The sequence below is a fragment of the Phragmites australis genome, chromosome 1 (assembly GCF_958298935.1).
Source record: "Phragmites australis chromosome 1, lpPhrAust1.1, whole genome shotgun sequence".
NCBI lineage: Eukaryota > Viridiplantae > Streptophyta > Magnoliopsida > Poales > Poaceae > Phragmites > Phragmites australis.
In genome coordinates this window covers 48967375-48994246 of record NC_084921.1, presented here as the reverse complement: position 1 = coordinate 48994246, position 26872 = coordinate 48967375, and the positions used below count along the sequence as shown (strand labels likewise).

Sequence of the window (26872 nt, the reverse complement as noted above, 5' to 3'; positions counted from 1 at the left end):
TGATCCATGTTTCGATTCGGTGGATTCCTGTCAGGAGTAACACTGGCAGAACCTACTAGATGGCATCTGTGGTGGTTCTTCCAAGTCCTATGGTCAAGACATTTCTTTATAAGTGAGGAATGGGAAACACCAATGTGCACATACATAAAAGCGAGTGGTTACACGTGCGGAAGAAAAGGGGCTCATGAATACATAAATACATGAGAAACGTCTTTAAATGTGTATTATAGATATGCAAAATACACAACTTGACTGTTGCAATGACCGATTTCGACATGTAGGTGTAGAACGTCTCTTTTATGTGAGTAGAGATGTACATGGGTTGATCTGTGAGCATTCGTTAATCTACTTTAATTCAATTTAATCAACTAACTGACAATATGGTTAGATAATCAATCCCTGTGCTAGGGCTGGTCGGTGGTAATGGTCAGTATCTCAGAACGGACTGAAAAGTTTCTCCATGGCAAACCCGAACCGACTTCTTATCCGCTAAATGATCCCATGGGGCCCACCCAGCAGTGACCCGGGTAGCATCTAACCCCTCTTCCGACTCAACCGCGAAAAGACTACGCGGCCACGTCAAAGTGTACCTGCCCCGCTCCTCCCCTTCCCTTCCCTCTCCCCCGACGCAAACCGCGTCGTCTCCGACCACCGCCGCCGAAACTAACCCCCACCCGCCATGGCGGATCCGCCGCCCGTGGCCGCCTCCGCCTCGCCGCAGCCCGACCAGATCGCCGCGGCCTCCGCATCCACCCCGCAGAACCCCAACCCTAACCCCCTCCTCTCCCCTCAAATCCCCCCGTCCCCAACCGTCTCCGATCTCTCCGCGCACATCTCCTCCCCGCAGCAGCTCGACCCGTCCGCGGCGGCTGCTTCCGGAGGCGGATCCACGGACTTCCCGCCGCGGCCGCCGCAGCTGCAGGCGCCCTCGCCCACGCAGGCGGCGACCGGCGCCGGGGGCTTCGGCCACCAGATCCATCGCTCGGGGTCGGTCTCCCGCCTTTCTACCGCTAGCCAGCTCCCGCAGTACGCCGCGATGGCGGCTAGGATGTACGGCGGGCAGATGAGCTTCTCGGGCGGCGGAGGGCAGGTGGGCCAGCAACAACAGCAGCAGCTGGCAGCGCGCGCGGCCATGCTTGGGCAGGGCCAGTTGGGGATGCTGCAAGGCCAGGGGAACGCGGCATCTGCGACGCATTTCGGGCTTCAGTCGCAGATGATGGTGCAGGTGAATTTCTGAATTTGGCGCACCACCACATGCATAGAGTGATAGAGTCCAGCATAGCAGGAAGGATAAACATCAGGAGTTTTATTTGTGAATCACTAATGTTCGCTTATTTTGTGGTTATAAATTCCTTAGTTTTTTATCTGTTCAATCAGGTGACTTTTCTAAACAGTTTCATATAGTATCGTACAGTAGATGAGCCAAATGCTTGGACAAATAAATTATGTAAGTGTTGACATGAATAGTCGATGCTTTTTAAGTGAAGTTGAATATGTAAGTGTTGACATGAATAGTCGGTGCTTTTTAAGTGAACTTGAACAAACTTACCTTTAGCCATCTGTGCCTAATTAAAATGAAATGAGTCATGAATCCTTGAATTCTCTTGAAGTTGTTCGTTGCTTCTGTAAGACCATTAGATGGACTAAGGAAAGGATCGAAGGACGTAACCTGTTGGGTGTGAAGGTGCATTGCAAAAGAAAGGAAATTGTCTCTACACTCAATTAAAGAATCTCTTAGCAATATATTCTAGCTGGAATTGTGCTTGTACGTACTTCATTTTTATTGATAAAAATGGCACAAATTATGAATGACCTTCTATACCTGTTGAAAGGAATGCCACTGTCCAATTTTACTTTTGCTTATAAATCACAACTGTGAGATCTGAGATGAAAATGTTTCAGTTTAAGATAACTATAACCTGCTATTTGTAAGACTAGGAGAATATTTTTTTCCTTAGAGGTGATAGGAGAGTAATTGACTGTTCCTGTTACTGCAGCCAAGGCAAAAGGGCATGGTACAAGGTACACAACTTAATACTTCTAATGCAGCTCAAGCATTGCAAGGGATGCAGCCCATGGGAGTCATGGGTACTTTGGGGATGAACCAGATCAGACCGAATGGTACTATTCCCTATGGTGCTCAACAACGGTTTGCCCATGCGCAAATGAGGCCACAGCAAGCATCTCAGCAAGCGGCACTATCTCCACAGGTGCTCTGATAGCTTAATGCCTATATCTGTAAGACAAATTAGCTATATAACTATATTTTGTTCTAGTAATATGTATACATGGCCTTCTGGCGCTCTTACCGCTCTAATGTTAAGAAATGCTGCATTGTAACAATGTTCTTCTTTTTGTGGGGAGCACATATATTAAAACGTGAATGCTGAATGAAGGAATAAACTGTCTGTTGACAACATTGTTATTGATATTCTTTTATCCACACTCCATAATGTTACCAAAACTGATTGAGAGTTTAGAGTTGAGACTTCGTGTTCCTTTATTCAGGCTTTATCAAACCTGCATTGCACATGTGCTATGCTGAAATTGCTACATGTTACTTGCTTTTACATCAAGTTTTTTTTTTATAGAATTTGCCATAGACCATATTATTATGTTTATGCGGTAGTTCTACTTTTCCAAGGACTATATGCTAACTTTTATATTGATTTGTTTACCAGAAGGTAGCTGCTCAAGGCTTGTCGAGAACAGCACCTATTGCAGCATTAAATTCACAACTACCTGGATCATTGCAAAATGGACAGATGGTGGCCATGTCTATGCCTCAGCAACAGCAGCATCAATGGTTGAAGCAAATGCAATCATCGATGGCCTCACCAATTTCTCCACAACATCAATATCAGCAGCAACAGAGGTTGTTGTTGATGCAGCAACTTCAGCAGAAGACAGGATTGAGCCCACAACAGATTGCACAATTCCAACAACAGCATCCACATCTCAATGCCCAACAGCTGATGCAGCAGCAACATTTTCTACAGCAGTTTCAGCAGCAGCAACCACAACAATCTCCAAGGATTTCAGCCTCTGGTTCACAGAAGTCTGCAAACCTTTCAGGATCACAGCCGGGTACACCTTTGTCAGGTGGAACTATGACTGGTGGAAGTGTAAGTCAGGGAGCGGAAGGAACTAGCCAACTTCTTGGGAAAAGAAAAATACAAGATCTGGTTGCGCAGGTGATAACCTGGTCCTTTTCTTGCCTGTGCTCCTCAACTTCTGTGTGACTGGTGTAATTCATGTTACTGGTCATAATTTCAGAAAAAGTTAGAATCCTCTACATTTTGTTTGGAAGCACATTTGTTATTTTTAGTTGAATACAATACTTTGGTCTGTTCTCAAACTGTAAACTCTTGTTACAGGTGGATCCCCAAGGCAAGGTTGACCCTGATGTGGAAGACTTACTTTTAGAGATTGCTGATGATTTCATCGACTCGGTAATGCTTTTGTATTTTACGAATCATGCTTTGAAGGACCCCTTGTCATGAAATACTATTTGTTTGGAAAGTATAATTTCCTATCAAATTCAGAACTAGAGTATCTTCATCTTCTAAGTTCAATCATATTTTATCTGCTGGAGATATCTTGTGATACAGCTGACATTGCTTGTCTTTAGGTGACTGCATTTGCTTGCACCTTGGCAAAGCACAGGAAATCATCAGTTGTGGAAGCCAAGGATGTGTTGCTGCACTTAGGTCAGTAGCTTCACCTCGTTCTCACGAACACATGTGCATACAAACATGCTACAGGTTATTTTGCTTATTGAATTCAATATTGATATCATGCAGAAAGAAATTGGCATTTGTCTGTTCCTGGTTTCTCAAGGGAGGACAATAATCCTCAAAAAAATCCTGTAAGATCACATCACTTTGTGAATTCTGTTGTTTTTCATGAAACCATCTTGCTTGGAGCCACAATACTTGGTTTCCTCTATCTATGGGCACCAACATCCTGGCTATTGTAGTGAATTTTATGAGTTTACTCCCTCCAATTCACAATGTTTGTCCATAGCCCACCATGCACACTAACCAAGGAAGTATTTGGTCCAAGAAAGAGTCAATGAGAAATGACCATCCATACCCCTTTTAATTAACACGATACAGCTTTCCCTCTTTCAAAGCATTTAATTAAGGGTAGAGAGTGGAAATATTGCAATAGCTATACTCTTGATTTCCTCAATGGATAAACATTTTGAAACATATTCTCCTGAGGCCATGGACAAGTATAGTGAAACGGAGGGAGTATAATGTAGGCTCTACAAGTATTTTGTAAAATTGAAATTGTGTCCCAGAATTACCGTGCACAAACAAAAGGTTGATTCGATTCTTATATTGCAACAGGTAAAGCCATTGGTGGATCCCCAACAGCCGGAAAGTGATGCTGCTGGTATTAGAGGCACAAACAATAAACTTATTACTAATAATTCGGCTGGCAACCATCAAATAAGATCTCAGGTTGCAGAGCCTTCACCGATGCAGACAATGGGCCCTCTGTCGAAAGTGCCTCGTTTCTAAGTGTTATGCTGTTCTCTATCGAAGGAAATTCACTGTAAGTTCATTCAGTGGATATATGCTTTTCTTTCTAATTTTAGATGCTAATGCTTGGTAATGTGATGATATTTCACCTATCAAACTGGAATACTGTATATGTTTGCTAACCCCTCGAAAGTTGAATTTCCTGGTGATGATTTTTTGTATTATACGCATGATGGTGCAATATTATTAGCCCTTTCTAGCACAAAGAAGCTTTATCTTCGATTAGGAGTGAAGCAACTTACGAGAGGTCCTATTTGTTTCTTGCTTCTGCTTTTGTTGCTACTAGAATACAGAAGCCAGAACAAACGGATTTATGTAGAAGTCAAAAGACTGCTTCTGTGGAAAATAAATTAAAGTTGAAAAGCATACTGAGAGACGTTTTTCTGAGAAACTATGTGCTGAGAAGCTCAAAATTTATTATAGAAGTCAACAGTCTATTTTCAAAAGTAGCTTTTTAGACAAACTAAAAGCATAACTTTTTAGAAAAATCCAAAAACAGAAGCTCAGACAAACATATCTGGAAGTCAATCTATCAACTGTACGGCCTGCTCTAACAATCTCAGCTAGCAATAGTACAAATGGACATTACTATGCTGGCCTGTCTATCTATTGACTAGTACTTGTTCTAATTCTTCTAGCAACTAACCGTTTGAAGATTTCAGGACATTCTACATGCAACCCACCGGTAGGCTCTAACTCGAGGATTGCTAGCAAATGGAAGCACAACAAATCCATGAGCATCTATGGGTTAAAGGCAGATGCTCGTGTGCTTACAGGAAAAGCAGTCGCTGACTAACCGATTGTTAACCAGACTCATGCAAGGTTACTTGTAACTTTACTTTTTTGTCTATGTAGCTGCCCCCGTCCGTTGTATATAAATGTTTTTGCAACTGGGGCATTACCTTTCAATTTTGATGTCAAGGTGTATTTGAGTGACTATCCAGCCCAGAAGTTGCCTGTAAGCTGTAAGGCGTAATGTCATGCTTCGTCGGTTGTTACGGACATTTGTTGAGCAAATACGAGTGAGCAGTTCTGTCAGCGGCGTCGCCGTTTCAGCCTTCAAGTTGATTTGTACTATGATAGTAAACGAGATAATAGACATCAGATAGAGAATGAACTAATCGTTTTTTTCATTGCAGTTATGTTTAATTTATATAGAATGACTAGTTAAATGGCCATGTGTTACAATGTGAGCTAAAAATTTATATATGATAATATTGTTGATTCTTCTAAAATCAACTACCATCGTTGAAGCGACACGGAGATCATCCTTGAGGATGCAACGGGAGGCATGTCAGGGGAACTCGATGGTGCCTGATGATGGGGTGGTGCTGGACAGGGGCTATGGAGGCAAGGATTGGGAGGCGAGGATTAGAGGATGTGGAGGTAGGACACAGGTCTTCAACTGTGTTGTATTTTAATGTCTCGCAATAGTTACTTTTGTGCTTCTCTTGTTTTGTGTTTCAGTCAGGGTTTACAAATTGTTTGACAATTACAAATCGGGACCTAACAATTTTTTGATATTCGTGAAAACTGGAAAATTCGGTGAGAATTCAGACAAATTTACTTGGCCAAATTTGTAAATCAGAGACAAAAACCAAGCGAATAGAGTCAGCGAAAACCGGTTGAATTCAACCAAAAACTGAGTGATTTCTTTGATTTACTGAGCAAATTTTTCACATATTGAACAAATTCGTCAAAAATCAGTCAAATTTTTTGATTTGCCGAGCGCATTTCTTTAATTTTAGTGAGGTTAAAAAACCCCTAAAAAATAGCTCAACCTTAAAATCAATAACTAATTCATCTGTGCTTCAAATCAAGTGAGATAATTTTTTTTCCATGTAACACGATCTACATGATAAAAGTATTTCTATTAATAAAAATTTGAATATTTTCGGTGAGAAAATGTATTTACTAAACTTAGTTAAATGCATAGTTAATTCTTTGCTAATCCAAAAATCTTGAAACTAATTTTATTAGTCTTCTTACATGATCTTATGTCTTTTAAAAATACATGAACTCATTAAATAGTTATTTTAGCATGTAAAATTAGTGAAAATGTGTTTCAACTAGATTAATTCATAGCTAACCTATCACATCTCCAAAATTAGTGAAACTATTTTTATTAGTTTAATTATACTATGATTTATGTAGGAAAAGTAATGGTAGACAAAAAAAAGTTAATTGAAGTGTTGTCTCTTAACATGTTCACTTTATGCTTGTGAGCTTTGTAAAAATCATGGATAATTAATAAAACTTTGAATGAAGTGAAACCAATTTTAAAAAGATACGCCCTATATAAAAATATATGTTAGCATGTTAAGCTTTTCTTTAACGTGATGGTCAAATCATTATGTTTATATAACCCGTTTTAGCATATATTTTTTGAAAAATGCAACCCCCCCCCCCCCCACAAAGTCACTTGGATTTTGACTCCCCGCAAAAGTTATTTTGTTGCAAAAAAAACCCCCAAAAGTTTGACTTGGTTGAAAAACCACCCCAAAAATTCAAAAAAATAAAAAAAATCACAAAACAAATTCTAAAAAAACTAGAGAAAATTCTAAGACCTTCTGTGAAATTTGTTTTCAAAAATAATATCCTTTTCATCATATTTCATAGATTGGAAGTTTGGGGGGGGGGGGGGGAAAGAAAAATGTGCAACTCATTTATTAACTCATGTTATTTTAACTTTTTCATGTCTACCATTATTTTTCCTACACAAATAATTTTTAAGTAAACTAATAAAAGTGGTTTCACTAATTTTGGGGGTGTTATGGATTAGTTATGAATTAATCTATCTGCAACACATTTACTCAATCATGTATGTTACAATAACTATTTCAAGATTTCATGTATTTTTAGAAGATAGAGGATCATGTAAGAAGACTAAAAAATTTGTTTCATGATTTTTGGAATAGTAAATAATTAACTATGCATTTAACTCAAATTAATAAATGAGCCGCACGTTTTTCTTTTTTAAAAAAACTTACTCTCCATGAAATATGATGCAAAGGATATTATTTTTGAAACAAATTTCACAAAATGTCTTAGAATTGTCTCTAGTTTTTTTAGAATTTTTTGTGATTTTTTTAATTTTTTTTAATTATGAGGGGTGTTTTTGCAACAAAACCAAATATTTAGGGTTTTTTTGCAACAAAATAACTTTGGAGGGGATCAAAATCCAAGTGACTTTTAGAGGATTTTTTGCATTTTGTATATGAATTTACTTAACCTATCGGCACAAGAATACGGCCACATATGTGAGCATCTATACTTAACCAAAGTAATAAACTAGCCCATAAATATCAATTGAACATAATGTAAAATGAACCATAGTAGTGATATCTATAACGAACCATCTCAACATCTCAACCATACCAAACAATATTCGTAACTCTACGACTGCTGCAAATGGATAAAAATATGCTCATGACCAAGAGCACGGCATTTCAAAATATTTTTACACCCTGTAGGGGTACTCCTTTACCTACACGACTTGAGGACCATACGGTTTGCATGATCAGACAAGTCCATACAAAGGGGTACTTATGTACACCTTTTTCTAATAAGCTCTGACTGTTTGATCTTGCGCCAATAGGTACAGAGATCATCTAGAACTACTCTCAAAGCAAACTGGATACCCCAATCGGCTTCATGCCCGACACCATCGACCCGCACGTAAAAAAAGCCACAGCTACAAAGGTAATCAGCTTATCATTCCCATATACGACATATAGTAAGCACAGAAAGTGTTAAAGCCAACTGCAACAATTACCAGTGCTTAAACGATGCAAGCGGCCTACGGTGTCTGGGTCCCTCTCCCGACCTACCCAGGGGAACTCTACATCCGGGTAGGACAAACACCCCTAACACCACCCACATCTCACCTTATCCACCCCACTCATCCAACTGACACCATCAACCTATCATTATGATCATTGTACAAGAAGTTAAAGCCTATGCTCGCAAACGATGAAATATTTCACCACTCGACTTTTACCGAGGACCTAAGCACTTGCTAAGCACCACGAATAACATTTTAAGTTAGATGACATCATATTAAACCTAGGCTACAAGAATACGAATCAACAATTATTCAAGATAGGAGAATTAGTGCATCAACATAGGTTCTACCCATCATACACCCGACATCGACTCGAACTCATGTATAACATACATAAAACGTAATTTATCACATATGACCCATATGATCCAAATTAATAGGAGAGAATTATGCTTAGATGCTTGCTTTGCTGCCCTAGGGTTTGCCTTATGCTACCCGCGCAACACTCGCAAAACTCGAGTAGATTGATGTTGACTTCAACCACGGTCACGACAAGCTCCGATTCTTCGTTCACTAAAGAAGAACGAGTGCAATGATGAGAATGAATAAAGTGTACAATGTATGCTATAATATGCATAACAACAAGCTAAAGGTGTAAGACATACAGAGGAATAATGAAACTTGCGTTCTAAACAACGTCAGAAAAGTAACAAGAGGTCGAAGACTCTAGGTTGGACTCGGAGTATCCGGGTTCTGGAACCTCCTGGTGAACCTCCGGGTGAAAGCTCTCGATTAGCAATTTTTAAATAACTCGGAACCTCTGAGTGAGTCCGAATACTCTGGATTGGGCCGGACACTCTAGGCGAGGCTCCGAGTGGGGCTCTCAACTATTTACCCGGATCCTTTGGGTCGAGTACGGATACTCCGAATTGGGCCGAACACTCTGGGTTGATCCGGACTATCCGGGTTCTAGCCGAGTTGAGTTCTAAAGTATTTTCCCCGGCCGATTCAACTCGCATGCTAAATCTATTCCACCAAAACATGGATATACACTATACAAAGGGTTCTAGGCTCGAATTGCACCCTAAATCACCATAGTTCCTGAGGACAATTCAATGGGTTTTCTCCAGGTTTACCCGAAGTATCCGAGTCAATTCGGATTATCTTGGTTGTCCAGAGAGACTGCTTCAAGGGGGAAATCTTGACCGATTTGATTTGTGAGCTTCTCCAAACCAAAGGGATAACATATTTGAGAGAGTTTATAGAGTCTAGAACTCACTCACCAACCTAGCAACATGACTCCTAACCCCAAACTCACCCAAATTCTCATTTTAGATCCAAAGCTCAAGAACTTAAGAACTTTGCAACCGAAGCTTCAAACTCAGGATTCATCCAACCAAAATGTGCATCTATGCTATGGGAGCCTAAAGACTCACCCAAGATGCTTTGCCGAGGTTGGGGACTATCGGTTAAAGGGGGAAAAGCTTAGAAAGAGGAAGGATGACGGTTCTCCTTGTGATTCAACCAAGAACACCAAAAGACATCAAAATCGGCTCGAATCTTTTGGGAAAACAAAAATGAATTGGATGGATGCGTACCTCATAGGCTTGTGAACGCATGAGTACCACACCTCGATTCCTTCTCTTGAGGTGGGATTTTGAGGGAGAAGGAGAGAGGGAGCTTGAGAGGGAGGGAGGGAGAGAGCTCCTTGCTCTTGTGGCCGGTGGGGAGCATGGGAGTGAGAGAGAGAGAGAGCACGGGGAGAGTGGGGAGCTGAGGGAGTAATTGGGCTACTGCCCATAGAGAGGGAGAGATGGATCATGGGGCCACATGTGGGGCCCACGTGTTAGAGAAAAGGGTACATTTTAACTGTGAATTTTATTCTTTTCTCTCCCAAAATTCTTTCTCTCGTCCGATTGACTTAAAACAAATTGCACTAACGTTCCCAAAATAAATTGCCTCAAAACTAATCATGATGCTAATGATGCATAATTAAATTTAATTATGTGATTATGAATTTGGGACGTGAAACTGAATGAGGCCTTAGGCACAACATCGTACCACACAACAACATCCTCCTCTGTCTCGGCATCCGTCCACTTGAGCCACTTCTCCAACCCCACCAACCTTGCGCGTAGCCGATGAGAATCCACCACAACACTGAGTGAGCCGCATCACCCATTACTCCAACGAAAATCCAAAATTGTACTGAGAAATTAGCTGAATCTAAAGAGTAGCAAAGGGAAGGAGGTGTACCAAGGTGGGGAATGGCTTCTCGATGTGCTCGTAAAATCCATGGTCCTACCATGCCGGAAGTGGAGATCGGTGACTGCTACGGCATGTCCTGCGACTATATGGATGGTGGTCTATTCCAGCTGAGGTGTGGGAGTACGGGAAGAGAGAGAAGAGATCAAAGGGGTGATGTGAGATGAGGAAGACAAGAGGTGAGTTTCTACTCCCTACGCAGCCTCCCTCCCATCCCTTCTCCTTCTCATCTCCTTCCTCCTTGTTGGCATCGCATCGAGGTAGCATGCTGGCAGCACCATTCCACGGCGAGGCAACATACTGCTACTTCAACACAGCGTGGCCCTCACCGCGGCCCACTCCAGCGCCCTCCAAACCATCGTCGATGACCATAGCGCCATCGTGGTGTCGACCACTTGGGGTCCCACGGACAACACCCAATCACTACAACATCGTTGTGGTGTCGTACACTAGGGGTCCCACGAACAACACCTACACATTTGCTATCATGTGCACCAGTGCCGATGACGGCTCCCTGGAAAACAGGCGACGGATGCATTAGGAGGTAAAGGGGGTGCTGAGCAGCTGGGGAGCAGTGGCCACCTTCCCACCCGCCACACCCATGAAGTGTAGCCCTTTCGCTCAGAGCGGAATGAGAGCTACCTCTCTACACATCAAGCAAGGAGCAGATGGCAACAATGGGTATTCAATAGTGTGAGGTTGGACAGGCGGAAGCACTAGGAGGCAGCGGAGCAGTGAGGGCTGGTTAGGCACTATGGATGTGGCAGAGCAGAATGATCCATTTGGCAGCTGGGAAGACAATGGTGCTGGCCCCCAGAGAGACGACGGAGAGGGCAAAGATGAAAGAGAAGAGGGAGTGAGGCGACGAGGGAAAAGCAGCGGATGATGATGCGTGGAGGAGGAGGCGGCAAGGAGAGAGGGTAGGAGAGGTGACTGGGCAAGGTGGCCATGCGCCGTGGGCTATAGATGTGGGAGGAGAAAGTCGAGGTCGCCACCATTTTCCTCCATGATCTCGCCCCAACGGATTTATGTTGCTATGTCGTTGCCGCCGCCATGGTGCTTGCTGGGCCGGTGGCTCGGTGTTTGGGTGCGTGCTGCATGCTTTAGGGTTCAGGGGTGGTGGTGGGGAGGGAAGGGGATTGTGGTTGGGATGGTGTTGGTTGCAGGTGTGAGAGGGCGGTGTGGCATCCTGGTTTTCTCGGATTGAGGAGATGGGGGGCGTTGGATTGCGGTCGGACAGAGGAACAGGGTAGATGAGGAGTTGGACGAAGGACGGGGGCAGACAGACGAAGTCATTAGCCAATTTTTAAGTAGTAGAGAAGGGACAAGTTTATGTCCCTACGGTAAAGCATCCCTTCCCAGTATGTGTTCTTTTGGGGGAGACATCCTTCCATAATAGGTGTCTAATTAATCATTAATATTTGTGTCACAACACTCCCTCTCAATCAATTTGGTCATATGTATATAATACAATAAAATCTCCTCTGAAAACTGTAGAAAAAAAATATGAGGATAAATAATGTAATATATAATTGAAAACTCCTTAAAAACTCAATGAAAAAATTAGGAGAAAATGATGTGGTGTATCTGCTTGTATTGATATTGTCTCATTAAAAACTTTATTTGCGAAACTATATCGGAAAAACTCGTAAAGGAAAAGAGTGCAATATTTATGATCTAAGAATCATAACATGTTATGTATTAGGGATATACTCCCCTAAACTTTGCATATAAAGTCACCTCATACCAATTCCATAAAAGAAATAAATATATTGGTAAAGACTCTGTGAATAAACCTGTAAAATTATCACATGACATTGTTTGCCAAGTATTTCAATAATACAAGAAACATTATCTTCATATATAATATTAGATGATTCTGATAAACTAATACTACACAATTCTTATATGTGGTTAATCATTCTATGAACTCATACACATTCACGTGATGCTTCATAAAATTATAATTATTTCAGAAGGATTATTGCAAGTAGCCACGGAATTATGATTTTGATGACTTATATTAAAAGGCTTTTCACCATATAAATATACAAATTTTGTCTGCAATTTGGCATTGTAAGGATCAGATAAATAGCCAGTATATGTATATCCAACTATAGTCATGTCTTGAGTTTTCTGATAGAATAAACCAAGATTCTTTTGTACTTTAGAGATATCTAGGGATATCCTTTACTCCTGCTCAATGGTATTTTGTTGGAGTTGCGCTATATTTAGCTAGTAAATTATCTAAATGCAATATCAGGTCTGTTACAATTCGCAAGATATATTAGATCTCCAAAGGTATTAAGATGTGGAACTTCATATCCTAATATCTCTTCATCATCCTGAGATTTGAATGGATCTTTATCCATTTTAAGGGATTGAGAGACTATATGTATTTAGATGATATAATGATATTGAATTTCTTCAATATCTTCTGGATATATGCAAACTAGTATACAATTATTCCTGAGGAAATATGCTTAAGTTGTAGACTTAAGCAAAATTTGGTTTTACCCAAATTATTTATCTCAAATTCCACTTAAGATGTTTGAGTGCTTCTCATGTATTTCCGATGATGTGGAGATAATATACAAATACTAAGATGATTCAAAATCCTTTTGGAGATTTCTTTGAAATACATATGAGCAATCATCATTTGAGTAGCCCTTCTGCAAAAAGAACTTATTCAATTGGTTGTACCATATTTTATCCGACTGTTTTAAGCCATGAAGTGACGTTACACAATACATGTTGCGATTTACTTTGGAATTCGGAATTTGAAGTCCTTCAGGGACTTTCATATATATTTTCAAATCAAGTGACCAGATTCTACCAATGATATTAAATATCTAAATGTTATTCCACTTATAACTGGAGAGAATATTTCATTGAAAATCGATGTCGAGTCCCTGCGTAAACAATTATGCTACATGCCTCGCTTTGTATCACCACCTCATTGTTTTCATTCCGTTTGCGGACAAAAACCCTTTGATACCACATGGAGGATATTTTGAGGAGTAGGATTATTGTGGTAAATATCTCTCTTTTATTGAGAGAGAGAGCAATTCTATCTCAATTGCTTCCTTCTATATGGTCCAATCTGAGCGCTTGAGGCACTCTGCCATGGCCATGGACTTTAGCCTAGATCCAGCTAAAGATCTTTTGCAATTTTTCAAGGAGAAATATTTTTTGATAATTGTAGTCTTTCTATTGTATGATTCTCCAGAATCAATATAGTTTTTATGGATATTCTATTTACCCTTTTTAACTCATCGTGATTTCTCACAATAATAGAGTTAGAGTGTTCTAATATCCCAACACTTAAATTAGTGTGCACATTTATGCTGGGTCGTGGATGTTGAGCATCCAAAGACCTTGGATATTTAGTATCTATAAGGTATCAATCAACTTCAGGTTGATTTGTATTTACTTTTTTGTTTCCGTGGATGCTTATAAAAAACATTATTCCTTGTGACCATACTATTTGCAATGTGTTGCAAAATTATGAATCTTTGAACTTTTTTTTTTCAGATCCTTTAGTACATGGATCTATGGACTGAATGTCCATATCTGAGGACTGAATGCATCTGGCATTCCAATCTATTTTCTAGCATTTTTTGTGGTACTTTTGATCTCCCCATAATGCCTAAAAATTGTCCTCATCAGCGTATCGAGTTGTGAATAAGTCCCCTGTTAGGGGCTCGAGGTATTTATGATTGACGGAAAATATACCCCATACAGATCTCCAATTTCCTATGAGGGACCATTGATGTACGATGCGGTGATGATATCTGTACTATGTAACCGAATTATCGCATATGGGAAATAATTATTTGATTTTCACGTACTTAACTGCAATGGAGAAACCGTATAATATGCAGTTGGTCTTATTTGAATAAAATCTACGGCATTCAAGACTGCATGATTTCCAACATGAGGTTGATAAATTGCAATTCTAAAGTAATGGTCGTGCAAGTAAGTTAGCTCTCTTGATGAGAGATTCAGCTAGACCATTTTTAGTGTATACATATAAGGTACTTAATGCTCTAAATTAATGTCTAAGATCATACAATAATCATTGAAGGCCCGTGAATTGAATTCAACAGCATTATCCATCCCAATAGATTTTATCCTCTGTTCATAATAATTTGCTCTTAATTTTGAGTAATAAATTTGTAGATGCGCCTATGAACATCATAAAGTACCTTCGTGGTCAATATTATTGTTGAATATGACCATATATATCTCTTTGAATGTGTTTAAGAAAAATGAGTGTCTCATTTTTAATTTTAAGGTAAGAGGGCATTAACATTAATTTTCCTGTGATACATACAGTGCACATAAAATATGAGGATTTTAGGAATATTGCAATATTATTGTTGTGACAAATAGAATTGATGATTATTATTTTTTCATCCTTAAACTAGGATGACCAATAGCAATCATGCCAAGTCTTGAATTTAATCAAGATTATGAAAATTACCTTGAACGCAACATGTGATATGGGATTGATGTATGTATAATACAATTCAGATAAAAATAAAGGTATTTTCGCAAGCATTTGCTTGTCATATCTGTCATGGTGATGATGAGATATTCAACATTGTTGTCATTGTGAGTTTCCAATGGAAACCATTTTGACGGATATATTTGTAATTTAACAAGGTATGTGTAGAATCAGGATATCATAGATTACTAATTTGAGTACCTATTGGGAGAATGATTATGGCTCTGACGGAACTGACAATCAATGTATCGCGCACAACGATTGTTTTAATATTTCCTTACCTCTTTGGAAGAGTATGAAAATATTTTATCTCCCTTAATTTTTGTACTAGTGGAACAACTGCCCACTAAAAATATTTCCTCCTTTATCTGATAGTTTCCCATAAAAATCTAAATAGATTAAATTAGAGTTAACTCATAGATATAATTCATAACAATAGCATCTTTTGGAGATACAAATAATGACAACAATCAAATTACAACATTAGTAGTATTGAGATGCTTATAACAATTCTTGGGGATTTAAGAGACAAATTGAGAGCTCCAAACATATCTAGGGAATTATATTTCACGAGTATGTTATATTCGGTTTGAAGTGAGCTTCAAACTTACTCTCTTGAACTTATGTTTCTTTTCCAATGGATGTGAGGTATTAATCAACCACATGCTTAGGGTTGCGGTATTTCTTAGTACGATGATTCGTACATCCACACCTATAACAAACTTATGAGTTGTCATTGTGGTCATTTTACTTGAAAATACTATTACCCTTGTTAGATCTATAAAAAAATTCTACTTGATAATGTGTTTCCAATTTCCTTCGAATTTCTTCCAAGTGCACTATTGCTGAGACAATACTCTGTTAGCTGGAATGAAAGTGGATAAAGTCTTCTTAACAGTACAATTATAATCTGTCACGGACTTATAGTCCTGAAAATGAATGAGAGGCCATTCACATATTGCTTTTGGCAGAAGAAAAAATATTTTTGCTGACCATAGTGCTCTTTGAACAATATCCAAAGAGCATGTGGATCCTCTTCCATTAGATCTAGATGGAGGTGGTGCCTTAAAAATATAAGGCAATATATTTAAGTTGTCCACATACTGCTTGGGCTTCAAGTTGAGGTGCATTTATTGTGCAATGAGTCATTGAGGTGTTAAATAGAGTTTTACGTCCATAGCCCAAGTTAGATAGTTGTGACCATCTAACATGAGTTTATTAAACTCTTCATTGGAAATATGAGTTATGCACTACATGAAATGACCATTTACTCAATTAATTTACTATGACAGTAAATTAAATAGCATGAAAATATTGTAATCATGCAAAATTTAAATTCAAGATGAGTCTTGAATATAGATGTAGTCTTCTAGACAAAACAGGCGACAAAGTCGCTGCTAATATTTTGGACTTCATTCCTGAGGGATATGTGATTTAATAATTACCACCAAAACATAGACTCTGATCTATAAACTTTGGTTATACACGTTGAAGGTAGTCATCATGTTGATATGTAACATGATGTAGACTTTACAGTAGTGGATGAGAAACACTCCACTGTCTTGTGTTTTTACCAATGTTATAGAAGATATTCATCAAAATATTTTGCACTAATATTTGCTATTTATTGTAGCAAAAAATATTAACCAAAATATTTCAAGAGTGATATTTAGGTGTAAACCTTCTACAAGACAGACAATAATTCACTACTAATGTCTCAAACTCCACTTCTGAGGAAGTGGGTGACATATGGTCAATACCAAAGATATAGACTTTGTACATGTTAAATATGAGGTAATAATACAAAATTAAAATTCAATATAAGTATTGAATAATTATTAGTATAGACTTTCATGATAGGTGAAAAATTCATTGCTAAAGTATTAGTCTCTATTTTAAAAATATGTGACATATAGTCATTGCCAAATACTTAGTCACTGTACATGTAAATATTGGAAAATACGTTGAAGGTAGTCACAATTTTGTGTAGACCTCACAGCAATAGACAAATAATTCGTTGCTCCACTACAGTCACAGCCATGGTTAGTCTCTACCATCATGTGTTCGTGCAAATATTATTGGAAGTAATCACCAATATACATTTTGCATATTTTTTTACAAATTAAGTAAGCTAATATGATGCTTAAATAATTAAGAATTGCAGAAATAATAAATAATAATTGCAATAAATATTGATTAATAAACTGCAATCACATACAATGATAAAGTATTACTAAGGTAATACTAAAAGATATGCAGTATTACACATTAGTTCTGTAATTTTTAAGGATCTAAGGGTCTTAAAATCATAATTTATGCAATTTATTAATACATGAGGGGCTTAATTGCATTTTGTACTATTTAACGTCGTTATATAAATGTAGCGCATAATTTACAGAAAAACTAAGGAGTTCTCTATAAAATCTGCATTATTTGCAGAATGGCACGTAATTTATATAAACCTGAAGGATTATTTGTAAAAATGTTGTATGCTAGTGAGTTATTGGGCTGGCATCCCATTTCTGGCATGGAAGTTGTGGGACGGGCACCGCTGTGGTGGGCGTGCACGCCGCCATGTATGGCAGGCTCGGGCTGGCCGCCCTTGGGTTAGCCACCGCCGAAGAGGCTGCCCGCCATGGAGGTCGGATGCTGCCTAAATGGCGTGAAGCCGCCTTCATTGGGGAAGAGTGCCGCCCGCCATGGTTGAGTGTCGCCATCGCCGACCTTCGGGGAGGGGCGTGAAGCCACCGGCTGGTCGGCTTGGTCGGATCTACGTGCCCGCGTGGCCACGTCGCCCGCCGCTGGTGGATATAGCGGATCTAGGCGGTCCGGTCAGGGAGGGAGTCGCACGGCCAGCCGCCAACTTGAGGACTGCGCCACCGAAGGGCGGATGCTGCCGGCCTTACGCGTTGTGCACTATGGGGAGGTCTGCGACGAACGTCTCCAATTCCATTTTTCTATCGGGTTGAAGGTCATGTTGGTACTTACTCCTCTGTTCTTCTGTTGAGTCGCCACCAGTCTCGTTGAGGATGTAGTCGTTGTCTACTCTTGTGGTCAAGTCCCCTTCAGGTCCAATGGATCCGACGCTCAAGGGGAGGGGGCAGCTGTCGCAGTTGGGAGAGTACGCCGCCGAGGAACGCCACGGAATCCGTCCGCGCAAGGAGGATGCCAGCGATGCCGGCAACGTAAACGATGTTGTGGTGCGTGTTGAGGCCGACGAAGATGAAGCATAGGAAGAATGGCGACCTTCTCAGGAGCCTACATCTTCTTCTCTTCTGGAGTCGGTGGGAGGACGCGCAAGTGCAAATGTTTTCCTTACCGTCTTCTTCTTCATTGCACTCATGTTTAATTCATACAGAATGAAAGGATAAATTCATGTCAGACATCTCTCCCCCAATGAGTATCCCTTGAGAGGCGTCCCTCCTCCATAAGTGTTTAATTGATCATTAACATTTATGTCAGACATCTCTGCGATGTTTCACACTTCCAGGGTGAAGACCCAACGTATACCAAGTTGTCATTACCAACGCGACGTGAAGCAAGAGTCTTATGAATTAGCTAAAAAGCAATCGGTGTTACAAACCAAACGAACATAGAGAAGCGGCGCGGTATGCCGGATGGAAGAACTTGTACGTTTGGAGTTAGCAGACTAGCAATCCCGTTACCCTGTGTCGTCATTGACACTGGAAGTGCGAGCCCAGCATAACCGCATGACAAGCGTCAATGCGTTGTACAGGCAATCCTACTCAACCATATACGCAGTGCGATACAAGCTTTGTGTACGTTCTGTGTTGAAGAGCGCACCGGAAAGAATGAACACGCACATCTATATGCACTGCCATGTATGTACACGAAATGCAGCATCCCTGCACCTGCATGAGCCTACCAACTTCCTAACAAAATTGTCAAACTAGGGTAATTTCTTCGTCAGGTTTCAAGTAGGAGACTCCGCGAGAACTAGTGTGTGCCACCAACCGCACGACACGTTCAGGGGGTGGTACGCTTCCACGAGAACACTGCAAGGTACGTTCCTGTCCATCGAGTCGCCGAGACCGAGCTGCACGAACAAACTGAAAATTCAAGAACCGCAGCATGTTTTTTTCATTTCACCTGTGTGAAAAGGAGAGTCGAGGGATAGCCCACCTGGCCGTACTTGTTCCATCCCCAGCAGAAGACCTCGCCTTCATCTGCAAAAGTTTTGTAACACTTGTCAGATGCCAGAGGCACTGATATGGACCATTGCCTAACCAGTTTTTCACCCCCATGTCCTAAACAACAGACAGAAATCCCTAAGGACGGCGAAATTTACACCTTTCCTTTGCTATAGATTTATACACTTGCATTTGTACACGTATGCTAGTCTATTTACAATATAAAACAGAGAGATCAGTATTAGGGTCTAAGGAGTAAGGACCCCCTGTGACAGATACTTCAGGACTCCCTGCACACCTAGAACAATTCAGCACAAGAGGATACTAGGATGAGGTGACATTAGGTATCTTTGCAACATGACACTAATATCGGCAAGCTAATAGCATGATACTCATAAAACGAACGTTAGAACTAATAAAGGAGCGTACGGTATCACAAGAAAAAAGTTGAAGGATACTACAGGCAGGTACAGCCGCAGATCCCTAGAACAAACAGAACAACTGAAGTACCTGTTATTATAGCACTGTGGCGAGCTCCACAAGAAACAGATCTGGCGTTCTTATGTTCCAAGCTTGTGGCATCTACCAATTTCGGAACAGTCTGCATTGAAATAAAACGTTAGTCTCTAGTTTTTTATGTACGGGTGACTTAATGGACAGCTATGGGCATTAACTATGTTGAATGTAGCTGTTCACTCTAAATCTCAGATTCTGCAATTAGCATCTATTAACATCGAAAAATTTATACCTCGGCTTGATCAGAACCAGTGCCAAGCTGCCCAAACTGATTTCCTCCAAAGGAATAGACATCACCATCTATAGACGTACATACAGTGTGCCATAAACCTGTGGCAACATCTTGCATTTTGACTCCCAGGATAGATGATACACACGTCGGACTTAAAACATCATCTGTATGCCCTTGTCCACACTGAAGAAGAAAGAGCACGGTTGTGACTTATGAAGCACATTGTTACAGAACATTTCCATGAGACATATAAAGCAACTGAAACTAATTTGCGCAGCAGAACATAGCATTAATTTGAAACATGCCACGATATATTAAAAAAAACTATAAAAATGTGATGCCCACAATTTTCATACAGCACAAATTTGAACAATATTCAAACTACAAATAAAATGAACTAGAGGAATTAGCATATAGGTTTTGTTTCAACAAGGTTTCAATCTGAATGAGCTATTTTTATATTCAGATGGAGGTGGCAGTTTATCAATAAACAATTTGTATCCAGTTCTCAATCATGTTGAATCTCCCACCAATACTAAGACGCACATTGCAATCCCTCCCTGAGTATATATCTTTTGTTAGCTACTTATTTGATCGGTCATTGAATCACAAACTTGTTTCATCCAATCAAACTGGCCAGATAGAAAGTTAACCTGTCCGTACATCCCCCATCCAAATGTAAGAAGCGCTCCTGAGTCTGCAAGCAGGAGTTAGGTGTCAAAAGTGCAAGGAGAAATCTTGACTATGTTGAGAGTATCTATTGCAGAAACTTCAAATGAAATACACCGTTGCTACAATCTGAAAACCAAACAGTCACAAATGTTGGCAACTCAGTGTCACAGACTAGATTATAGATTTATAAATTTAACGATTAGGTACATCCTCTTGATAGAAACATAAAAACGCGTCAACATTTCTGGACATGTGATCCTATAGGGAAAAAGAAAAGGGCAGTACCATCTAGGACGACAAAAAAGTTGTGTACCTGAAACACCTCTTTTTCCTACATTTCTTACAATGTTGCAAAACAAATTGGTAAAAATGTGTTTTACTATTCTTAAATTGCATGACTAAAGACTGCTTTACATTGTATCAGAGCAGACACAAAATGTTGATTTAAAAACTCTTGCTTTCCACAGAAATGTACCTGACTTTTCAAACTACCTTGAGATCCAGAATGATCGATACGCCCCTAAATGAATACGGTAAATAACTTACTGGAATGAACTTAGAATTATAACTGACCTGTTACTACAGCACTATGACGACCTCCGCAAGCAATGGCTTTCACGCAATTTCCCATGACTTTATTGATATGCCCTTCAGCAGATTTGTTACCTTTCATAGCTGATGGCCGATCCTTGCTGTATATCGCCGACTCAATGCACGGTATGGGATGTGGAGAGGAAACTGTCCGGATTCTAGAACCCAGACCTAGTTGCCCTTCTCCTCCATATCCCCAACCCCATACTTGACCTAAATCTGATGCTTTGGAGAAAACATTGGTTCAATCAGCAAAGTTCCCTAGCAAGACAAAAAGCAGCGCCATAATGCCAAATGCAGGTTACCTGATAGAGCTAATGTATGACGACCACCAGCAGCTACTGCCACTATTTTAACTCCTGTATTAAATGTCACAACGCAAGGGGGTGCTGAAAGACTTTCATCACTAGATGTTGAACTCTCTGGTCCTTGTTTTGCTGAAGACAACCTTCGTCGCTTTGTGCTATCCTCAATACCTTTACTTTCGGAAGGACCAGATGCTGCTCCGCTGTTTGTCCTAGACGCCTGTGACCTCGGGCTCACTGTAATGGAGTTGCCTTTGTTATGTCTGTAAACAATTGATGTAGAGAAGCTTATATTTTTTAGGCAGAAATGAAACAAGGTAGGAAGTAAGGATATCACCTTGGTCAGCAGCAATTGCACTCTGTCTTTCATCCTTTTCCAAAGTTCCAACAGATGACTGGTCAGCGATGACCCTTCCAGTAGGAACACATTCTTTCCAACCCCACGTATAGACATCCCCTTCATCTGCTCCAGCATAACATTTATAAGAATAATACCACTGATACTACAATTGTGAGTTTGTGAGTGATGTTTAGACCAGAAATAGGACTTGGATCACCAAATACCTGTTATTGCAACACAATGAGCCCATCCGGCATCCGCTCTCACTATTGCAACACCACTAGGAAGAGGAAAAGCCTCTGGAGTCTCCTGAGAGTTATAAGATTCCGTCTTTAGTAATAGGCTCTGAGTTTTCTCTCATGGTGCAGGAAAGCATAAGAATCAATACGGTATCTTTACCTCGTGCTTCCCAGCAGTCACATAACTTTGGCCCATGTCATCAGCAGAACCCCAAGTGAGGAGTTTTCCAGACTCTGAAGGAAATGAAAACTCCAGGTTCAGTGTTGTGTCAAACTTGATTAACTATTCATAGCAACTAGACATTTATGCATATCGGTGAACAAACGGAATCTCCTGGCTGTAGCTAGAAGTCTAGAACTAACAAACTGATGAATATTGTGGAAAATAGTCTAGCCAACAAAGCGTGGATGCCCAAAGCAAACGAAGAGATTTAAACAGCCCATCATATCATCATGGTTAAGCGGCAGATAGCAGTCTAAGGCCCTTTTTTTCCTCCTACTCTTCGGTCACTGCATTTATCGTTTGATCCTTGTGGATTAACAGGAATCAAGTTCCACGAGAACTAAGAAAATAAACGTTGCTCGACAACGTTGCACGTTTATCTTGTTGCATTGTTTGCCAATCAGAAACAAATCCCCATTTCACGCATTCAAACTCACCACTAAGAAATTATTATACTTAAAGCACAATCATACTACGAAAACCTCTCTGGGCTCAGCCTTGACTCTGAACCCGAATCACCAATCAACGCAAGCTCCAAAAATCAACCTCGCAACCAGCTCCTTCAGACGTATAGGGAACTGCTTGTCTTAGCAGATTTCCTCAGCAATCCTCCTAAAAAACAGCTTGTGCCCCATAACTTAACACCGTTCCCTACCATTAGTTCGCAAAATTTCACCAAATATCTCATACAAAAACCTCCCCTAACGATTCCTACCAGCAATTCGCCACAGAAACCCCACAGGCCGATACCACCAGCAGATCTAACACAGCCCAAGCGCGGAACCAACCAACCGGAAGCAACAGAACACAAGCACGGGAAGAATGAGTAAGGGAACACGAGAAGTCACCGGAGATGGCCATAGCGAAACCGCACCCGCCGCCGCACACATCCCTCCACCCATCGCCGCCGCCCGCCGCCGCCTGGGGCAGCCTCACTGGGACCGGCCCCAGCAGCGGCGAGCGCTGCGGCGAGACGCCGGGGAGGTAGCCCCACATCAGCACCACCCGCTCCTTCCCCGCCCCCGTCCCCCGCGCGCAGCCGGCGCCGCCGTCCTCCTCCATCTCTATCTCCTCCCCCACTCCCCCTCCTCCAACTCCGCCGCCGCTACGGCCGTTCATCTCCTCGTGAACCCCCGCCCTCTCCGAATCCACCGCTGATTTCTCCGCTATTTTCTCCGTCTCGATCGCTGGCGGCCGCGGCCGGGAGCAAAGCATGAGCAAGGCGTTGGTTGCGGCGGCCACTTGCTTTCCAAGCGTGAGGCTAGGAGCTGCGAGGTTTGGGGCCGCATCAGTTTCTTCGGGGGCAGGGGCGCCACATCGGACGCCGACGTGGCTGGGCCCCATTCACGTGGCGAGCGAGGGGCCGCTGGATCGAGACGGGAATTCGTGACCAGGAAGCGGCCGGCCGGAGGCTTCTGGAAGTCAGAGGCCGAGGGCCCTTTGGGGAGGCGGACGTGTCGGTCCAGAGAGGTGGCCACGTCGAGAGGATCGGAGCCAGGGGAGTAGGGGACGGGGTGGGAGGGCCAGGGCCGGGGAGACGTGTCCGGTCGCGATTTCACCACCGGCGCTCGCCGCATCCACCAATTAAAGTATGCGGGAGAAGGAGTGCCGAGGCCCAGCTTCCGCGCTAGAATTAGAAGCTCACAACGCTAGTGGTACGCGGAAGCGGATCCTCTGCAGTTACTGTACACAGGGTGACACTGAGTTAAAACTCATATGTTAGTCTCAGTATCTGTATATTATTGTAAAGGATCTCGATCTCCAGTGGTATAAGGAACGGACCTCCTTTATCTGGTTATAAATACATGATGTTTTTAAAAATATTTGATCAAACTTTTAAATTTTTTATTAATAATAGTTTTGAAAATATTAAGTTTGAAAACCATAAAATCATACATTGTAATTTGTCTTAAAAATAATACCATAACATCACGAATTTAATAAATTTTATAAATATATTCTAATAAAATATAGTGGTTAAAACTACATATTAGAAATTGTATTTTATTCAAAACGATATGTATTTATGACCGAAATGAGTGAACATGTTGAAGTTGAAAAGTGGAGAAAAAGATTAAAAAAAAAGCGAAAACATATAGTAGTAGTATGAAGTTAAAAAAATATGAAGTGACACGATGACAAAAAAAATTAATAATATTATTTTATTAAAAAATTATAAAAATAATAGTTAAATTCAAACAATTGTAAGAATAGGTACGTATTGGTACATGAAATACCGACAACGGACCTATCGGTACATGAAATATCGGCAACATGCTGACAGCCTACGTGGCTCTTGGCCCAGAGGCCTATCGACATGCAAAATACTGACAAATTATGGACCCAGCTAAAGGGGTGTGCCATGTACAGCATACCGGCATGTCGGTATTTCGCGTGCCGACAGGTGATGCATCATGACCTGTCGGCACGCGGGATACTGAGAGGTCATGCCTTTATATAATCCACGATTGTCGATTACTTTCCCACACGCGACCGTACACATCACGGGTGGCAACGAACAGGTGACAGCGACGAGCGGGCGGCGTGCAGTGCGAGGCAATGTGCAGTTGGGCAGAGGCGTCCGGCGGGCAGCGGCGCCTGGCGAGAGCTACGATGGTCGTCACGCACCTTCGGGCGACGAGCAACGGGGAGCAGCAATGGCCAGTAAGGGTTTTTTCTTTTTTTTAAATAGTTAGAATTAGTTATAAATTTATAAGTATTTAGAAAGTAGATGTAGTTAGAAAATTAGGAATACTTAGAAAATTGAAAAAAAAAATAGGAGTGGTTAGAATAGAGTAGTGAAAATTAGTATACAATAGTTAGAATAGAGTAGGAAAAATCTAGAATATAGTAGAAAAAATAGAAAAAGTTAGGATAGGTAATTTAGAATTGAATAGATCTAGTTCGAAAATTTGCAATAGTTACAAAAATTAGTATAGTTAGGTAGAAAATTTATTATAGTTTGAAAATTTAGGTTAGAATAGTTTGAGGTAGTTCGGCAATGTAGAGTATTTAGAAAAGTTTGAATATTTAGATAATCTAATGTTAGAAATACTTAGAAAAATAGTTAGAGAAATGTCAAGTAGAGTAGATAATTTAGGAGAATAAGGCTATGAAATTTAAAGTAGAGTAGGTATGATTTGGAAATTAGCTATATATAGAAAATATAGTATAGTTAGTTAGGAAATGTAGAGTGGTTGGAATAGTTTAAATATTTAGGTAATGTAGAGTTAAAATATGTTACTTAATATGATTTGAAATTTTGATATTATTAGATGTACATATTTTTGTTGATGTAGGAATTGTATATTTGAATTGTTGTGGATTTTTGTAATATTATATTTAGAATGAAAGGAAGAAAATATGATTCATTTAGAATTTATATCAGAAAAATTTAGATACTTGTAAAATAGATAATTCAGCATAGACCATACATAGTTTTTAATTTTTCAATCTTTAGTAGTTTGAAGTCGAATTGTTATGAATAGAATAATTATTTTTTACAGCAATACATTTAGAATGATATAGTGTCAATAGAAAGAGTATGTTAGTGATGATATTTGATGGTTATATAGAATACAAGTGATGAGGTTGAATAGAATTTATGGTTGTAACTGTTGTATGTTGATTACAATTATTTAAACTGACGGAGTATAGTATGGTTGTTGAATCGGGAATGTCGACCATAGTTGGGTTCAGGTTTTTTACGGCCTTGGATATATCATGCATTGTGACAGTTTGGTAGATCCGAGTAATTTCTAGTTCGTGGACACAGAATTGCATAGTTCGGAAGAGATTCGACGGTCCCAAGTGTTAGGTTGGCTATATAATTTGCTGCAACTCAGTCCAGCACATCAGCAGTTTGATGGTGAAGGTTCTGATTTCTAAACGTCGAGAAACATGTTGGCAGTGTGAGCTCTTGGAGGTTACATGTTCGAAGCAATGGTAGCATTTTGTGTCACTGCGGTTGAGACGAGATTTTTTCCACTGTATCATTGTAGAAGCGAGCGATGTTGGGTCCACAAAAGTTGGATCTAGCACCGTAGAAGTTATCGGTGAAAATATTGTCCATGAGGAGGTGCGGGAGAGTGTGGTTCCGGAGGTACCCTTGCAGACTAGTGCACCGGTTGAAATACAGATTGTAAGAAAAGAACGTAACGATGGGGAAGAAAATTATGTCAGGATGTGTGCTGATCAGGGAGAGAAGGACGTGGCATTAGTGGACCAGATGGAGGCATATAACGATGAGTTCTGCACATTTGTAGACTCAGATGCAGGAACGCCGGAAGAATGGTCGATTTTGGCTTTGGAGAAGTTGACGGTGAATGATGGACACGAATTGGCATGAGAGTATGATCCCATCGTAGTGACCAAAGGCCAGATGTTTCATGACAAGATCCATCTGTAACATGCAATGAAGAGATGGTGTTTCTCGGAGGCGAGGGAGTTCAAGGTGGTAATATCTAATTCTCGAACATACGACATCAAATGTTT

The 26872-nt window shown here is 40.6% G+C and overlaps 2 protein-coding genes across 4 annotated transcripts; one reads left to right on the top strand and one right to left on the bottom strand.

Annotated features, from left to right (window-relative positions):
* The first annotated feature begins 553 nt into the window (after positions 1-553).
* LOC133924446 (transcription initiation factor TFIID subunit 12b-like) lies at positions 554-5588 on the top strand. 2 transcript variants are annotated; one of them, XM_062369984.1, is made up of 8 exons: positions 554-1225; positions 1998-2210; positions 2685-3194; positions 3378-3452; positions 3632-3710; positions 3804-3868; positions 4356-4563; positions 5213-5588. In XM_062369984.1, the coding sequence occupies exons 1-7, from the start codon at positions 680-682 to the stop codon at positions 4527-4529; spliced, it is 1662 nt and encodes a 553-aa protein (XP_062225968.1). In that variant the 5' UTR covers positions 554-679; the 3' UTR covers positions 4530-4563; positions 5213-5588. The 2 variants fall into 2 exon arrangements, with proteins under 2 accessions (XP_062225968.1, XP_062225959.1); XM_062369975.1 differs by having other exon boundaries at positions 2682-3194.
* Positions 5589-18533: 12945 nt separating this feature from the next.
* On the bottom strand, positions 18534-23737 carry LOC133924431 (ultraviolet-B receptor UVR8-like). 2 transcript variants are annotated; one of them, XM_062369954.1, is made up of 11 exons: positions 23227-23737; positions 22316-22389; positions 22141-22225; positions 21914-22039; positions 21577-21813; positions 21254-21496; positions 20662-20705; positions 20009-20191; positions 19771-19861; positions 19253-19296; positions 18534-19166 (listed from the first exon to the last, which is right to left on the bottom strand). In XM_062369954.1, the coding sequence occupies exons 1-11, from the start codon at positions 23720-23722 to the stop codon at positions 19044-19046; spliced, it is 1746 nt and encodes a 581-aa protein (XP_062225938.1). In that variant the 5' UTR covers positions 23723-23737; the 3' UTR covers positions 18534-19043. The 2 variants fall into 2 exon arrangements, with proteins under 2 accessions (XP_062225938.1, XP_062225946.1); XM_062369962.1 differs by having other exon boundaries at positions 21254-21490.
* Positions 23738-26872: the final 3135 nt, after the last annotated feature.

What these genes read in the sequence shown, in the direction of transcription:
- LOC133924446 (XM_062369975.1), top strand. Translation starts at nt 680, where the DNA reads ATGGCGGATCCGCCGCCCGTGGCCGCCTCCGCCTCGCCGCAGCCCGAC. An exon ending in GGATGTGTTGCTGCACTTAG is followed by an intron (nt 3,711 to 3,803) that starts GTCAGTAGCTTC and finishes GATATCATGCAG; the next exon opens with AAAGAAATTGGCATTTGTCT. An exon ending in ATAATCCTCAAAAAAATCCT is followed by an intron (nt 3,869 to 4,355) that starts GTAAGATCACAT and finishes ATATTGCAACAG; the next exon opens with GTAAAGCCATTGGTGGATCC.
- LOC133924431 (XM_062369954.1), bottom strand. Translation starts at nt 23,722, where the DNA reads ATGGGGCCCAGCCACGTCGGCGTCCGATGTGGCGCCCCTGCCCCCGAA. An exon ending in TCATACATTAGCTCTATCAG is followed by an intron (nt 21,497 to 21,576) that starts GTAACCTGCATT and finishes TTTTCTCCAAAG; the next exon opens with CATCAGATTTAGGTCAAGTA. An exon ending in CCACAGTGCTATAATAACAG is followed by an intron (nt 19,297 to 19,770) that starts GTACTTCAGTTG and finishes AAACTTTTGCAG; the next exon opens with ATGAAGGCGAGGTCTTCTGC.